At 48.4% G+C, this 18,017-nt stretch overlaps 1 protein-coding gene across 1 annotated transcript; it reads right to left on the bottom strand.

Moving 5' to 3' along the window:
* Positions 1-7,547: 7,547 nt before the first annotated feature.
* Positions 7,548-17,460, bottom strand: ATXN1 (ataxin 1). The gene is made up of 2 exons (XM_074146764.1): positions 15,580-17,460; positions 7,548-8,078 (listed from the first exon to the last, which is right to left on the bottom strand). Exons 1-2 carry the CDS (start codon positions 17,458-17,460, stop codon positions 7,548-7,550), a joined length of 2,412 nt encoding a protein of 803 aa, XP_074002865.1.
* Between the last annotated feature and the right edge of the window lie 557 nt (positions 17,461-18,017).

Genomic DNA, 18,017 nt, shown 5'->3' with positions numbered 1-18,017 from the left:
CTCACCCGAACTGAAAAAGGTTGGGAAAAATCCCCCTCCTTCCCTCCCTCCCCCCCTTTTGTAACACTGCGAAAAGAACAGTGTTCAACAAGTTAATATATTATTCCAACAAAAACAAAACAAAAAAAAAGAGCAAATACATACATTAGTGAGTTTCAACATTAGCTGACTGTCGTGAAGAGTCGTATCTATGCCTTAAGAGATTAGTAACTTCGCTAAGAGGCCAGCCCGACGGCCTGGCAGAAGACACCGACTGAGCCACCCGCAGCCGCCCCCAGCCCGTTTTTGCCCTCAGCTACCCCGATCCAACCCCGACTGCCTGGGACAGGAGTTCCGCAGAGCGCCTGCGAAGGGAGAGCGTACGTGGGTCCTGGATTTTTAAAGCAAAGGCCAGGGCGCGAGCCCCTCGCCGGTGGGCGTGAAGGGGCAGAGCCCAGGAAGCCGGCGGTCCCACACTGGCTCCGTGCTGGGCGAGGAGCTGGGCCCTGAGGTTCCTGCTGGTCAGCAATCCCATAGTACAGCCACGACAGCTTCAACGAGTGACTAACGCTCGCTGCAAACACCACTTCCAATGCACACCTACTGCGCGGTCGAGGGAAAGGGCACAGGAGCTTTGACCGCTCAAACCAGAAATGAACAAAAAGAAAAAGAAACAACCTTGGATGAAGCCTCCATAAAATCCTCAGTGGAAGACTTGAGTCCTTTCAGCTAACGGCAAGAAAAAAACTACGGAGACCTTAGAGACTGTTATTGTATAAATACTACCTGTTGGCTGAATGCACTTCATCGTAACACACCTGGGGCCGGTTTTCTGAGCCCGGGGGTCGCTCGGGCAGGGCGAGTGTTTCTGCCCCCTGTGCCTGCGGGAGCCGAAGCGTGGGTCACCGCCGGGCAGGGGGACGGAAGCAGCCTGGGAACTTCACCCGCTCCCCCTGCCCGCCGGCCCCCGGCTGCCCAGCTCGATCTTTGGACAGGAAAAGGACCCTCTCCTCAGAAACTGCCTCGGGATCCTCTCCTTTTGGCTTCTGAAAAACACCGGCCTCGCCATCGATCAAGACCATCATTGGAAACGTGCTCGGTGTGAGGGGCTGCTCCCCGGCGGCTCGGGCAGCAGAGGAGGGGGAGAGGGGGCTGGAAGGCCGGCTGGCCTTGGGTATCGCTCTGCTGCTAGCGCTGGGCTAGGATCCCTTGTGATAAGCACTTCTTGCTCAGGGTTATACTCTTTGGGTTTCGTCTGGAACAGGAAGTGCTGAAAAAACATGGAACAGCATCCCAGAGAGAGGAAAAAAAAAAAACCAAAACCAGGACCGAAAGGCTTCAGGCGGGGACCGAGCAGGTGGTGCTCAGCCGGCAGCGGCTCCCCAGCCCGGGGCTGCTACCGCCCTGCCCGCCCCGGCACCGACAGCAGGGCTGGCCCTGACACCGACACCTACCAAAGGGCTCGGCCGAGGCCTCCCTCAAAACCAGCCGTGCCCTCTGGGCTGCCAGGGGCTCCCTCGGCGCAGGCAGGAGAGCTTAAAGCCGAAATACAGCTGGAGAGCGAGACTCTGGTTTTGCAGAGTAGCCACCCTTTGAAGTGCCCGGTAGCTGGACTGGAGAATTGCTGCTCCAGGGTCTATTTTCAGCACAGGAATAAACAGTGTGTGAAGCGTGACTCCATTCCCCAGAAATGGGACCCATGTAATACGAACAGAAAATTAAGCACAGTTGTTCTTTAAGAGCCTTTTAAGTAATAATTCTTCCTGGCCAAAGCCAATACAAATCAGATCATCTAGACATGACATTTTCTATATACAAAAAACATGTAACTTTCAACCTTTCTCTGCTTTTGTATTTAAAAACTTTTTTTTTTTTTTTTTACAAACAAGGTATGAAACTCACTGTTCAAACAGAGCCGTCTCTTTTTCAAACACTGAATGAATCATTCCAACATTCATTTTTCTTTTGTGCAATTTTTTAAAACATTACCTGTACTCCTCAATGTGAGTGCTTCAAAAAAAGTTTCTATTTTTAATAAGCTTCTCAAATTAGGTTTACATCAAAAAATATTCCCACAAGGTATAGTGCTACAAGAAAAGATCCTATCAGTAAAGGTAACACATCTGAAGCGAGGTCGTCTATGTAAAAGAAATTGAACTCTGGAGTAGAGGTGTGCAACGCGTTTGGAATTTCCCTATGGACACAAAGCAAGGCTGTCCTCAGGACAGGGAATCACCTGGGCACGTAGGCATACGCGTAAAGAAAAAAAAAATCGCACATATTTGTTTGTGTGCAAACAGACACTTGTGTCTGGGGTTCTGTGTGTGCACGTATGCGCATCTGCATCAACAAATTCTCGTTTTGCTCTGTATTTCAGGATTTGGGGGGGTGGGAGGGTTGGATAAACCAGAGGGAAGGCAATCCCTGCCCGCACTCTGGTGCTGCGTTCATTCCTCTGGCTTTTCACATCAGCACCGGCCAGAGCCCAGAGCGGGCTCTGCTGTTCCCTGTGATGATGGGGAGGGAAGAAATGGAAATTAATCCTACGAGTGCATGTCCCATTTTGCCATTGGTCAAACGGGGCAGCAGAAGTGTTTCAACAGGCCAAATCCCCCCTGCCCACCTGGGGCTTCTGCCCTGGAGAACCCGGGCAAAGATTTTTCCAGCCGCCTGATTAAGGTCAGGATCAGGCCCTGCCTGAACCAAGCTTCCACAAAGATTCATACGTGAGCTTCACAGCAAGCTCCCGAGCAGCCCTGGCCGGCCAGCCCGGACCCCCATAAGCACGTGCGTAAGTGTTTGCAGAACTGGGTCCCAGGACACGCAGAGCACTGCACCAAGAGCCCCCCTCTTGGAAATAACACTGTTAGTGTTTAAAAATATTGAGGATTTTCTCTCTTTGATACAGGCTTTTTTTTTTTTTTTTTTTTAAAGATGTTGCAAGTATTAACAGAATTTCACCGTTTCCTTTTTACTATTGGCAACACGCTTTAAAGTAAAATAAATCTCTGCAGAAAGTGAATTTTCAGGACAACCCAACAGCTACAGTTCGCGCTGAGCCTGCTGCTTTTGTATTGCAATCTAAGTGAGATCTACAAAGGTTAAACCACGAGATGCAGGAAATCCAAACTTGTCTGTAACATTGTACATCCCTACTCCGGAGCAGTAAAAGTGCTGCTTCTGGTCACATCAGTGTACCACACATATGCCAGCCCCATCCCTGAGTAAAAGGTGTGAAAGGTTTCTAAAATGTTCCTTGATTTAAGGGAAAGGAGAGCAGTGATGTCACTTCCCCACGCTGAGAAAATGACGGGAACGACAGGTCAAATGAAGCGACAGCGGGACAAAGGAATTAAAGGAATAAAAAGAAAAGGAAGGTCTGTGTCCCCCCCCTCCTCCCGAGCTCTGCGTCTCCGAGGGAAAGCGAGCCCAAGGACAACGTACGAAATGGTAAAAATAGGTCAACAGCGACTCCGGTTTGGGTCTCGACCAGAGGACTCGAGGTAAGTGACATCAAACTCAAATTCCCCGTGATGTGGCCCAGACAAACTGAAACAATGCCTAAGTTAAACACTATAAGGAACAGTCATTTTATATATATAGATATATAGATAGATTAGATAGATAGATAGACAGATAGATAGATTCTTTTTTTTTTTTTTAGAAATCCCTATAAAGAGGTTCTTGTTTTATTTTTCTTTGCCCTGACTAATTTCTTGGTGATTGTATGCGTTTCGTTGTAAACTAAACAGGCCTGCTACAAAAAAGAAAGAAAGAAAAAAAAAAAAAAAAAGAAGACAAAAAGAATAAGAAAACTACTGTCAGTTACTATTGCAAAGCGGACGCCGCGCAGAAGCAGCGGCTACACCTCCTCCATCGGCTTCGCCTCAGCATCTCTACGCCTGCCAGCGGCATTTTTGGGTGCGCCCGGGGATCGATGGCCCTTCCCGGGCGCGGGGGCGCTCGCTGCAAGGGACGCTCGGTGCCGGGGGGGAGAGGCAAAGTCCCCCCCCCCACTTTGTGAAGAACTTGGTCCCCAGGGGGGCTTTTCTCTCCCCAGTGGGAGCCGGGTCTCGTCTGCGTGCCGTCCAGGCGGAGGGTCGCACTTGGCCGTACGGACGCCTGGACGGCACGCAGACATTAATACATCTTCATTTTTTTTTTTCTCTTTTTTTTTTTTTTTTCCTTCCTGGATCTTTTTTAACATCAAATACAAAAAGGGTTGATGTTTGCCGGGGCAAGGGATGCTTGACCATTACTATGGTTTGTTTTTGTTGGGGTTTTTTTTTTTTTTTTTTGGTGGGGGGAGGAGAGGGAGGGAGTTATTAATAGCGGGGAGGGGCGGGGGGGGAAAGTAGAAAGAAAGAAACTATTTAAACAAGAACAAAACCAGGGGAAATCAGAAGTGGGTATGAGATCTAGCTAACACCGCACGGGTGAGTCTAAGTTGGCACGTAAAGTATTGCACATCCTACAAAAGCCAAAGCATGGAAAGGGACAATTGTTTGGAAAGAACCAGTTATTTCAGAATTCCTCAGTCTGAAATACAAGCACAGAACTAATACATTCCTATTGCTCCAAATGTATTTTTTTATTATTATTATTTTTTATTTTTTTTTTTAGTGTTAGTTGAATAGATCCAGTCAGTTTAATAGCCCCTGCTTCTTTATTAACCACAAATGTGTACGCGTATGGTTTTACTTGAGATTTTTTTTTTTTCCCGAGTATGCGTGAAGTATGGAAATAGTGGTACGACTGCGAACTAAAATCTGTAATTCTTTCTATTCCTTTACCATCAAAGCTTAAAAACAAAACAGGAAACAAAACAAAACAATAAATTGCAAGTGCCCTGAGCAGAGTATATGGAAGATTAAGCAACTTCTCTGAGCAGAAATATTAACAAATAAGCACTAACTAAGCAGTGTGACTGTGAGAAGAAACCCACTCAGCTATTTGGTAGCCCGCCGAGAGGTTAATAAAATTCAAGGAAATTCAAGAAAAGTTTCAAGCTATTTTAAACGTATTTCAACTTTTTGGTGCACCCCAGAATATGGTATAAAAACAATTAGTTCTGGTGTGAGCTAAATTTCAAGTAACAAATGACAGAGTCAAAGCTGGGGTTTGGGGTTAACATTTCTTCTCTTAAATAAAAGCACTGTATTTTAGGGGAGAGGGAAAACAAGATTTTAAATAAATTTGTTCACTTTAGGTTACTGCGTTTCTAACGACGGACTTTTATTTCCTTTTCTCCCTATCAAGTACAGCTTCTTCAAAACTACCTGAAGGATGCGAACTCGCCAACCGAAAACAAGGATAGGAACGCTCGCTGACGTGGGGCCCGAGCGCGATCCCACCCCCATCAGCGGGACCTCTCTAGTGGCAGCAACAGGCTTCAGCGCTCAGCCCCCACCTACTTCCCACTCGCACCTCCCCGAGGCTGGTGCAGAAGGCTGGGTGCACAGCACCTCAAAGGATCCGGCCCTACCTGGGGAAAGAAAAAGACTGAACGGCGTGAATCCCCCTCCCTCCCCCCTCCCCATCCGACTTGGTTTGTACCAAACTCTTGAAATCTCGCCTTTCCAATGGAAAACGATGCAATTAAAATAACAAATAATAATAATAATAAAATAACAATAGGTTTGTTTTCAAAACAAACAAACACCTTGCTTACGTACAGAAATGTTTCTTGTGGAAAACTCTCTCAGCAAGTCTGAAGAAAAATTCTCAGAGCTGTCCCGGTAGGACCTGGTTCTGTGTGGCAGATATGGTAGAAAGACCAAAAATGAACTTTGAAAGGAACGTAACTCTATGAAATGGCCTAGAGCGTAGGCAGGTTAGTGAGTAATTGCTACATTTGTTTATGCTCTTTCAGACCCCCCCCCAACCCACAACATTATTAGGTAAAAACTGCAGGAATACCACATAAATGATAAACTCAAGATGTGCAAATTGCAAGATTCTTTAAAGTCCATCTTTTTCAAAAACACTGGACAATGATTTTTTTTTCCTCTTTCCTTTTTCCTTTCTCTTATTTTTTTTTATTATCTGTCAGCTCGCATATGCCTTTAACTCTTTCTCAAGCATTAAAGTTTAAAAAGTGCCTCCTATTAAGTAGTCCTTTGTGGACAATGACTGTCACATACTAGTTCAATAATTCACATTCATCCCTTTGAAACCACATTAAAACTTTCAGCATCTTGCCTGTGAGAAAACTTTACATAGTTGCATGTAGTTACAGTATTGAAGAGATTTGTTTGTTTGTTTGCTGCTGTTGCTTTTCCGAGCAGATTAAAGTGAGATACAGTACGTACTGAGTGTTAGACCAGGATGCTCAGCAATAAAGTGTGAACAGCATTTTAAGTGCTTAAAGACATTCTAGGTTCATCTTCAACAGCGGATTCCTGTGTCACACCGAAATTTGAAAAAAAGTGGCACCAGTTGTCCATAATCATGAACTAAAAACAGTACTAGAGTTAAAGACAAAGATTTGCAACCTAACTGCAAACCATGGATGCCTGTGATCTCAAAGGGGCAGTATGCGTCTACCTTGTGGAAGCAAATGTCAATGGCGTAACCCGGTCGATTTGTCTAACACTGCACAGAAACGAGGGGTGAGCCTGAGCCAGGCGCATCCACGGAGCCGGAGGCCTCCTCGCGCACACCCACCCACGCACACCCACGCCACACGCACGCACCCACCCACCCCACCGCCATCAAGGAAAGAAAACCTTGCGGGGCGACCAGTGCAAGAGTCCGTACAGCCTCCCCACCTGCTGACTCCGGGCAATGGAACTGCACTAGCAAGCAGAAAAGGAGATGTTGGTGTGGCAGTTGCTTTAGGAATAAAAATCAGTGCAGTCAAACCCCATGGGGGGAAAAAATATATATATACATATACACACACACAAATATATATATATATATATATATATACTGTAGAGCCTTGAGTAAGAGTTGGCTTGTTGAAAACGTCAAGAGACTGTCCGATCCTCTTCAATAACACCCATGGGTTGTGTCCTCAGCATCCACCTGGGGTGAGGAAACCTCTTCATCAACCCGCCACAGAGCCGCAGCCCCTCCTCGGGACTGGCGTGCACACACGCACACGCACGCACAAGCACACACACACCCCACGCGTGACACACACCTCTGCTACAGTTCCCTTCTCCTCACCTCCCCCCGAAAAACTAGAACAGGAACCAAAACAACGAAACAAAACAAAAAAAAAAAAATGAGGACAAAAAGAAAACAAAATCACAGCTGGACCCTGTCCTACACGAGGCGTTAGAAAACAGGAGCCATGACAACACATTCATTTCCACTAAGGGTGTGTGAAGCAGGTACTGCCCCTTCCGTAGCTCTCGATAAACCTAGTCACTGACAAACACTTGTGGAAAAACATATGCACCAGTCTCCTGCATAATACCAGCTGCAACTATAACAACAAGGTTATAACATAAACCTAAAATAAGATGATAACATGTAAATACTGGGTTATTTAGTCTACAGTACAGTAATCTGGATAAAAATGACAAGGGATAGCCTAATTTCCTTTCCCCAAACAACTTTTACTTTCCTACGTTGGATCGACCTTCAATGCAAATCTTAACCTCCTGAGGAATAAAAGAAGGCTTGGGAAGAGTCAAAGGTGGCTCCTCTTCTGATTTCTCTAGTTTTCGTGTTTCGGGGGCTGACCACCTCCTCTTCCTCGTTGCTGGGGGCTTGCTGGGTTCTGTTTTGGTGAGCAAAGGTGCTGCAGGCAATCCTATTTTGTCCGGAAACTTCAGTTCACCGTTCTCAGCTAACATCTGTGCGCTTCCCTGATTAATCCCGTTTTCCTGCTCCGCATACCTGTGTCTACTTCCAGCTAGACTGTCATTCTTTGAATGCTTCAGCAAGATACTAGCTGAGTCCATGGGCTGGCCCTTTTTAATAGAGCCGTTCTTCAGGTTCTTGAGCGTGAGTGATATGCAGACGTCCCCCACCGAGAGTTTGGAGCATGGCAAATCAAAGAGCTGGCTGGTTCTCTCGGGGCAGCAGGATGACCAGCCTTGTCCAAATACAAAAAAAGGGTATTCTACCAAGACTTCCACGCTGACCTGCAGAAAGAGAGGGGACAACAGAGAGAGAGACAGAGGGAGAGAGAGGGGAGAGCGTGAGATCACCCGTGTGCCCTCACGCACGTGCATGGCAGGCGGCGCTTGCTGCGGGGCAGCGGGATAAAGCTGCAATTCCAAAAGTGCTGTTCACTTTCCACAAAATCAGCACATCGACCACCAGACTTCAGGCCCGTCCTTCTCACATGGGTGTTAATGGTTTCTCTAAGCTCAGCATTTCTTAGCACAGGACCTCAGCGGGAATCAAGCTTTACCTTATCCAGCCGCTCAGAGGCGTAAGAGGCATTCAGCAAATTCCGTTCCCTGCCATTCCCTTGTGGTACCCACAGTCTGTCAACCACATCTAAAGACAGTTTCCAACCAGAGAATGGCTCAAGGGAAGCTCTCAGTTCTGACATACGGTTTCCTAAATGACCACGGGAACATCATCCTCATCTCTGCCAGAACAAGCGTATACTTACCAGTGTGAAACGGTTGAAGGCGTGCCGATTTCCTGAGTACGTACAGAGCTGTAGCCGTAAGAGCTGTGAGCATGAACCTGCCTTCCCCCAGCAGTCCTGTTACCAGTCCAGTTTCTTCCCTTCTCACACCTGCTCTCCCACTCTGCAGTTGAGTTTGCCTTCTGCACTCCCTCAGGGAGAGGATTGTCTATCCTCCTCCTCCTCCTGCAGCTCCTGCACTGGGTCTCCTTTTCTGCACAGTGCCCCCTTTTCCCCCCATTTCACCTCACTTTAAAAACACATCCGGTTATGAATCCTATCTAACCATCTTACAGGCAGCTGCCATAGCCAGGAGAACACACCAGCATCAGGTGCCCACTCCTCCTTGACCTTGCAGATGCTGGGCCTTCAGGTCCCAACATGATAAAGCACCTCAATACCCGCTTATCTTTGCGCGTGTCAGCAGTCCAGGCTCAAAGGCCTGATGTGGGCTCATGTGATTCACAACCCAGAAAATTCTGACTAATACTATTTAAAAATGTGGCATGCGTTTTTACCTTGCTGTGTGTAACACCAATGAGGTCTGCAATTCTAAGAGGACTGGCTTATGCTGAAGTCAAACACCCGCTGCTCTGGTGCCAAGGTCCCCATGTCCTCTGGAGCTCTTCTCAGGCATGGGGGGGCAGCATCCTGCTCTGTCGGTGTAACCCCTATTTGGTAGGGGCTCAAGGGCAGGAGAACGCCTGAATCACGGAATCACGGAATTCTCAGAGCTGGAAGGGACCTCTAGAGATCATCTAGTCCAACTCCCCTGCTAAAGCAGGATTGCCTAGAGCACATTACTCAGGACTGCATCCAGGCGGGTCTTGAAAATCTCCAGAGAAGGGGACTCCACAACCTCCCTGGGCAGCCTGTTCCAGGGCTCTGTCACCCTCACCGTAAAGAAGTTTCTCCTCATATTCAAATGGAGCTTCCTATGTTCCAGCTTGTGCCCGTTGCCCCTCATCCTATCACTTGAAAGGAACATCACAGCAGGCTTGTGAAACCACCTCTCACCCTTGGGAGCGAGTAATGCTGTCACACCGAGCATGGCTTTGTATACATTTCAACACTAAGGAACAGAAGCAGTTTGAGATGCACATTGCACTCCAGTGTTCAAACATCTTTGTCCATAATACTGAGTGTGAACCTTGGGATGAAGTTGCATGTCCTGTCTCATGGAAAAGGCTGGACTCAATGACAGTACGGCACCCAGCAGCCCTGCCACTTCCCTGCTAGCGCTGCTTACCCTCAGAGGTGCCCTCCCTGCATCCAGGGCCCTCGGTAGCTCTCCTCGCATCCCACCAGCTCCACATCATCCCTTTTTGGCAGGAAGACTTGATCAAGGATGTCCCACAGCTCAGAGACAGAGGCTCCAGAACCAGGAAACCAAAGATTCTCATGGGATGTTGACTGTGCCTCTGACTGGCTAAGCCCATACAAGCACTAGCAGTCAACTGCAGTTAATGAGACAGTTGATTCCACTGGGAAAAAACTTATATGCTACATACTTTTGCAACTAGGCCAACAAATAACACTGCATGCATTAACCTGCCACTCCACCTGCCCAACATAGTAAGCTGCTGTACAAGGAATTTCAAAAGGAGCAGTTCAGAGGCACAAGATACCCCTCACTTCATCAACTTCTGTCATATTAAACCTTTTCCAACCAGAACTGTCTGCCAACAGTCAACTACACACATGGCAAGAGTGGAAAGGGACCTGGTTTATGGTCTGAACTATGGAGTCAGTGGGGCGAGGTAACCATGAAAGTCCCATCCCTCCATGACGTTGGATAGAAACACTCCAGCATCAGGATTTGCAGAAAAATTTGCCCAGAGTTTGGGATCCTATTGCATACGTATACATCTCAGTAAGGGGTCTGACTGGGAGAAGTGGTGAATATCCAGTATCTCCCATGGACTTAAATGGAAACTGCTGTCTACACAGAGCTGTAGGCTTCTCTCCAGGCTGGTGGACGCAGCTTTCTCCTTTATATTGCTCTGTCTCTCCTTCTCCTTCCTTCCTTCCTGCCTGCTGTATTTTTTCTTTTCTTTTTATACTTTCCCATCCTTGTCAAAAGCTATCTGTATCTGTGGGAATCATACATGCTTTTGTGCATCATCCTCACCGACACACAAGTTCCTCTTGATGTGAACACGCTTCCATCACATGTTATACTTTTTTTTTTTTAACATGGCATCCAAATCACTTGCCTGAACTGTCAGTCACTGAAACAAATCCCAGAACTGGTCGTGGTGATCATGAATAACACTGAATAATAAAGGTGGTGAAATGCCAGAATTTCCATGATCCAGTCACGATGTGCACATACCACTATTAATTTGAAATGGGTTTCCTCATGGATTATCAAGCCCTGGTTTAGCTGGCTACTTTTGGATTCAGGTAACTTGGGATTTAAGGTAACCATTCTCTACAAGCAACAGAAGTCAAAGACCTTTTAAGTGTGAAAGTTCAGTAAGAACATCCACATATAACTTTCTTCTGACCACTTCATTAAAACACAAAAAAATAATTTTAAAAGCTTCCTCCCCCAATATCTTGCCATAATTATTGTAGGAGAGAAAGAAATTTGGAACTTGTTCTCCAACTACTAAGACGATAAAGCAAGAAACCAAAATGTTGGTCCCTCTTCAGGCACACTGAGGCTTCACTGCAAGTTACTGCAAGTTATATTTCTAATTTTAAGCCTGATTAGTCTTAGACTTAAGACTGACCCAAAACTCTTCAGTGTAGCTGCTGAGTATCTGCAATTTTCTATAACCCTTTATAATTTTATTTCTCGGCCAAACTTGTAGGTAAAGCAAGCAATTCAGACTGCTCAGGAAACCCTGGCTGGAGCTGGAACATGGATGACGGGTGCTGGAAGACCTGATGCCCAGAAAACACATCATTCAGAAATGCAGCAATTTTAGTCTTGGGGCTCACTGCTGCAACCAATGTAACAAGCACTCAAGCAAAAAGTGCCAAATAAAAGTGGTTTGTGTGAACTGTATTTTAATAAATGCAAACATACATTTTCCAGTTAAGCATTTTTCTCCCTGATATTATTAAAATGTGATGAAACTAGGAGTGGTAAGCTGGAAACAAAGAGAAGGAAGTGGTGCTGGAAACAATGTGCAATCACGTGGTGAAGCTCTCTGCTGACGACCTTGATGAGGGTTCTGAGAGACTCCTCGGGTCCAAAAAAAAACTGGGTGGATTCGTGGACTAGAAGCTCTCCCTCTGGCAGAGAGAAGTCTCTGCAGGGCTGCGCTCCCACACCACCTCCCCTCCTCAGAGCCTTTGGTACTCCTTATGTTCCCACCACCCCGAACAACACCTGCCTTCACAAGAGTGGATTTCCTTTGAGAGATTTACGGGGCTGTAGGCAGCACCTTGTGCCATAGGGACTACGTGGCACAACACATGGTCTGGGTGGGCATCCCCCCAGGCCTGCATCTAGCCCAGCTTCAATACACCGTTCTTACAACAAACTCACCCAGGGCTTGAAGGTTAGGGGCTACTGCTCTCCACAGCCACACCATTTCTCAAGAGAAGCCACCTTTGTCCACCAGACCACTGGCTGCTGAGTTTATCACAAGCTCTTACCTGCTGAACTCCCAGAATTCAGCAACACTCATCCAAAGACAGACCACAGCCGCCCCCATCACTCCTAAGAACAAGGGCCCCTTGACCAGGGGACATGGACATGGAGGTGGCATGAGGGGAAGGCTGGGAGAGATCTCCATCTGCAGCAGCGAACTGAGTCAACAACTCTTTCTGTGCCTGCTACGGTGCCAAAGATAATGAAAAGGAGAGCATGGAGTAAAGAAAAAGTAACTGGTTTGTGTGTGTGCAGAGATATAAAGGAAAAAATAAACTAGACAATGGTCTAAAAAATTATGTACTAAACTATACTAGTTGAGGCTACTAACTAGTTGCTCTGATGGGCCTTTCTGATCTCTAGTGTCTATGACTGGTTTTTAAAAAAAGTAAAATTAAGAACTCCAGGTTCATCTTTTCTTTTCAAGCTACACTTTAGGAATGACTAGGAACTGAAACACAGGATGAAAGCAAACATTTCACAGAACTTATTTTGCATCTCCTGTGTGTTTTGACCTTAACATCAATGGAGGTGAGTTATTGGCTTCCGCTTGTTCCCGGCAGCGAAGGAAAAGACAGGTTATAATGATGAAAGTGTTATTACAAGAATAGTATGTGGAATTGCAAAGAGATGCAGATCCGTAGGTCTCTTAGGTAACTTGAATGCAGGGGAGTAACAGCTGGACTGTGGGTTCTGATCTAGATGACGCTTACTTGACTTCCTAATGCTGTGAAATGCACATCTAGCATCCCTCCAGAGCTAAGACCAGTTATTTCACTGCAAAGGCATGTAGCTTTAGGTGGGTTAATTTTCCTCTAGGTTTCCATACCTGAAGAGTATTGGATTTGCCGGGTGACTGGAAGACGGGGAGAGGAGGGAGGATGACCTCCTTCTGCTGAAGCGCTGTGCCAGGGAGGGGCTGCTGTGAGTTGCAGTGATACGATACAATAGCAGCTGCACGGTGCCTCCCTATTTACATTACAGTTGTATATGCTCAGCTAAAAATAATCTCCTGCCTCTCTGCCCCTCCATTGGTGAGAAAACTAGCTAATGTTTGCACAGAGTCGAAAAATACAAATTCATCAATATTATAATGACTTCCCAGAGATCCCTGGGAGGAGTACGTAAGTGAGCCAAAGCTAATGATAACAACGCTATTTTTGTATGCCGCTTACTCTTTACAACTTACGCTCCCTTGATAATACCATTTGAAAAGCTCCCTCCTTCCAGAAGCAAGCAACTGAAACTTACTTGTAATGAAATACTTTGGGAAGCTACACGGCACACACAGCTCCACTGCACTCTGGAGTCAGGACACATTTAAGTGCAGCAGCACCACAGTGCCACTGCTCAAAGCAGCGCGACTAAATGCTGTTCTTTCAACAAGAAGACTAAGCCCTCTTCACACACAATTTTCTAACGAGTAATGACTGCCGCATGCCTGCTAATAAGGCTAAATGCTTTCCTATGGCCACGTCGGGCTGAGGGTGAGGTCACTAGAGACTTCAGGCACATAGCAACGATCTCTCTCTCTCTCTCTCTCAATCCAGACAAGGGAAAACCGGCAGAGCCGTCCCCGCTATGCAGGGACACAGCTGATCTGGGAAGAGACCCAAGTGCTGGAATCTGCAGGAAACCTAAATTAAACCCCCGTTTCTAATCATATCTCTACGTGACTCGCCCTCCATTCTGGAAGCATCCCCGGTGGGAAACACAGCTGGGGAGTATTTCGGCTGCGATGATGTCAGCCCGCTCCTGATAGGCTTCTCCGTAAGGTGACACTTTGCTGGGTGAGACCCGTGTGCCTGGATTTATACAGCCTCAGCCTCGGCTTGCTTTCTGCCAGAGGATGGCACTCCACCCCCTGCAAAGGCGCTCTTCCCGGCGCCTGGGACCATACAACACATCGCCCGCGTTGACAGATCTGCGAACGAGACATGACACAAATGCTACCTGCTAATTTGTACCTCTTCTGCTGGTGCAGAGACCGGTGGCCTGGCTGCAGGGAGAGAAATGAGAGCAAGATGAAAATTGCAGATGGGAGATTGCTACTTTTGAAATCTCATTATTCGAGGCACCAGGGCAAATTATAGTAACTGGTCCTGATCCAAGGACGGTTCCTCTCATTGCGAAGCCTGAGATGCACCAAAATACAGTGGAGCGGTGGGGAAAAAAATCACGTCTTTATACTGAAAACACCAGAAGCCCAACTTCTATCAGCTGTGCAGATGCACACACATACATGAAGAAAACGACACAGGGAATCCGCATGTTTGACATGAGAAAGGGAACGTGCCATATGTAGCAATTTACCGTGCATGCACCATTGGGGAAGGACAGGCCACAGACTGCTGCGACTGCAAGAAATTTTTCGTGTAATCTGCTCCTCGGTACTGTCACTGTTTGTTTTTCTTCTCCAAACTGTCAGCCTGAGGCGCTTTACTACATGTGTCCATGTCCAGCGCCTCTCTCCCTCTCTCTCATTCTGATTCTCCGGTGCTGAGGGTACAGCGTCAGGGCTGCAGATGCTGCAGTTTGCAGCACTCAAACCACACAAAAAGGATTTGCAACAAGAATATTTAAAATTAGTACCTCTAGGAAGCAAAATGCTATCCAGTATATGTGAACTGCTCCAGCTTCAACACAGCGGAATCTAAATTGCTCAGAAAAGGGACAGCATCAGGATAATGCTTTATGATCAGTATGTGCTCATTCTCAACCTAAAAATACCTTTGGAAAGTTACAGGGTTTCTTTCTACACTGCAAACCAATGAGAAACTAAGGTCAGAAGCACAGCCTGCCCAGCCACCTAGACAGTTTTTCTTTCCAAATTTCCTTTAAACACACAGTTTACGTGAGCTGTGCAGCGTTTAAACCACCCGCAAACAAAGCCTCAGTAAAACTCTGTAGTGCATTTCAGTAACTTACGTGTGCGATGGAGCCATTCCCAGGCAGCTCCAAGTTTTCAAGCTGTGGAAATTCACTGCCTTGTGCCCTACCTATCTCTCAAGGGTGGGATTTGACCTGAGCTTTCTGGTGTGGAAGATAAAAATCACCTCTCAAAATGCAAAATACATCCTTTTGTACTGCTTACACTGTTTTGTACCTTAATCAAAAAATATGAATATCATGTAATTCTCCCTGTGGGTTCTCCAGCTATAAGAAAGACCCGTTTTAAATCCAAGAGACTACTTTTACCACCAGTGTGACACTGATGGCTCCCCTAGTGCAGTGAAGGGGATGATTTTTGGACCAGAGTTGGTCTCACGGATGGACGATGAAGAACTAACTCCACGCGGACCCAAAGTGACCGAGACATATTGAGGAAAGCTGCACCCGGGGAGCGACAGCGTGAGCCCCAGTCCACCCCCTGCACCCCACCACACGTTGCCATTACCTGTGCTCGATGCTCCCCAACTGCAAACTGTATCACGGCAATGCCTGGGCTATGGCTGTCTTCAATCCTCTCCACAGTGCTGGAGTCTATTTTCAGGTCGTTGCTAATTTCCGCGCTCTGTATGAAGTCTTCTGTTTTCAAGTCCTCTACTTTCTTCAGCTCCCCGTTGGCCAGCTGAATGATCGACCCCTTCATGAAGTAGGGGGGCAGCGTGGGAGGCGCGGCGGCAGGGGAAGCGATGGACTGCACCACGGGCAGGTGGATCTGCGCCTGCACCATGGTGGCCTGGTAGGCGGGCTGGGTGGTGAGGGGCTCCGCGCTGAAGTTCTCGTTTTTGGGGACGGCGGTGGTGACGAACGTGTGAGGCACTGCTGCAAACTGGGGAGACGACGTGACGATCGCAGGAGTGACTCCTGACGGTTCCACGTCCGCACCCCCAACCGGTATCAGCAGGGACTGGGTGCCAGGGATCACCAGGTGCTGCGGCAGGCTGCCGGGGTACCCGATGGCTTGCTGCTGACCGCTCAGGTAGCCGATCACCGGCGGCTGGGTCCCGGCGTAGAAGGCTGTTGCCGGCAGCCCGACGGGGAGTTGCTCGGAGGCGCTGTGGGTGGTCTGAATGACGGTGTGAGGGGACAGCGTGGCCACTGCCTTCACCCCCTCGTGGCCCAGAGCCTGCTGTGGAGACAAGGCGTAGGACCGGTGGGCTGGCTTTCCCAAGTGCAAGCTTCCCTTGTCGTTGAGGGCTGAGGGAGAGGTCTCGCGGTTGGTGGCCTGCTGCACCTCCATGTCTGCTGTGGGCGTGCTGCTGTTGGGGACTACCATAATGGAGGCTCGGACACCTGAGGAATCCCGCACGCCGTACTCGGCGGGGCTCGAGTGGACCACCACGTGCCTGGTCTCATAATGATGGGGAGCTGGTTTATTGCCTGCTTTGACTAGACCCATGTCGGCAGAAGGTGAAATGCCGTACCTCCGGCTCTTCTCTATCTCGCCATTCAATACCTCCTTGGCCTGCATTGCCTGCAGCCGGCTGCTCTCGGGCTTCTTGGGGGGGTCCCTGGTGACAAAGTGGCCCCCTGAGTCAGTGTACTGCACCACCACTTGGGAGGAAGGACCGAGGGTGAGGGTGTGCGGGATCACCGTCTGATGGGGGTGCAGGGGGACCGGGATGGTTGGAGGAGAGACATTTCTGACAGTGCTCTGGGAAGAGCTGGAAATGTGGACGTACTGGTTCTGCTGGGTGGGTGGAGGAGACCCGGCGGCGATCAGTCCAGGCGTCCTGACCAGGTGCGGCTCAACTTTGTGCCCCTGCTGGCTTAAGCCACTCATGCTGGCCAGCAAAGTGGAATAAGCCTCCAGCTGGGAGCGCTGGGATGGAGTGGTCGCAACGGCCGTGCCTCCTGACACGGCACCGGTCGCAGAATTGGCTGTTGGGGAAATCAGCTGCGAGGGGATGAAGCCGGTGTACGATCCGCTGTACTGGGGCCCGACGAACTGGAAGGTGTGCTGCAGGTGCGTGTACTGCACGGGGGAAACGGGGGTCCCTGACTGGGAGAGGGCGGGCGAGTACACCGTGGGAAGAGTGGTGGAGGCTGGAACGGACCTGGGTGCACTCGGCGGGGAATAGTCCAGCCCTGCAGATAGCGACTTGTGCAAACCCTGCTGCAAGCCCGCCTCCACCGACGACGTCCCCCCCGGACGGTGCCGGGTCCCCAGGCCGCCTTGGCTGCTGGGTGCGCTGGGGAGCCATGCTAGGTTATCCGCACGGTGGTTTTCGTTTGGCAGGACCGGCTTCACCTCCGAAGGCAGGCTGGTGGCAGGGATTTCTCGCTTCTTAGGTGGCAGGCATTCATTGCTCCGCTCTTGGTTGGATTTCATCTTTCGCCGTCCCCCCTCCACTGTGCTTGCTTCACTGTCTGGCTGGCTCTGATTTCAGTCTGATAAACGGAAAGTCACATTTGATTTCTGCAAGGGATCCAGTGACTTCATGAGGAATCATCTCCCCGTGAGCACGATTCTCCGATGGCTCCTCTGGATTCTGCAACGAGAGGGTGGGCAAGGGAGAGGGGAGTCACACCATCAGCACTGGGAAATGAGAACAAATGAGCAGACACCCCAAAACAGCAAGCGAATAAAAGAAAGACCTCTGCACAAAACAAAACCCATCAGGCATTGCCACTCTTGTGCCAAGGAGCAGTTGACAGCGGCGCTGTAAACAGTAGCAAAAATCCTCGGCACATCTGCTATTGAATCATGAAAATTTTTACAACTTTAGGCAGATCGGAAACTCCCTGGCTATAACTTGCCACATTTAGCAGTGGTCACTTATTTGCCAAGGCTCACTTTCTCCTCCCTCTGGGAAAACCCTCCACGTCTCTAAGGTGCCCAGTTTGCTCGTCCAGCCCCTCCTTCCCCTACAATGACAATGTTGCCTT

This window comes from Numenius arquata, chromosome 4, assembly GCF_964106895.1.
Source record: "Numenius arquata chromosome 4, bNumArq3.hap1.1, whole genome shotgun sequence".
NCBI classification, from domain to species: Eukaryota; Metazoa; Chordata; class Aves; order Charadriiformes; family Scolopacidae; genus Numenius; species Numenius arquata.
Note: the sequence above shows the minus strand (reverse complement) of the source record. Positions and strands in the feature narration are given on the sequence as shown.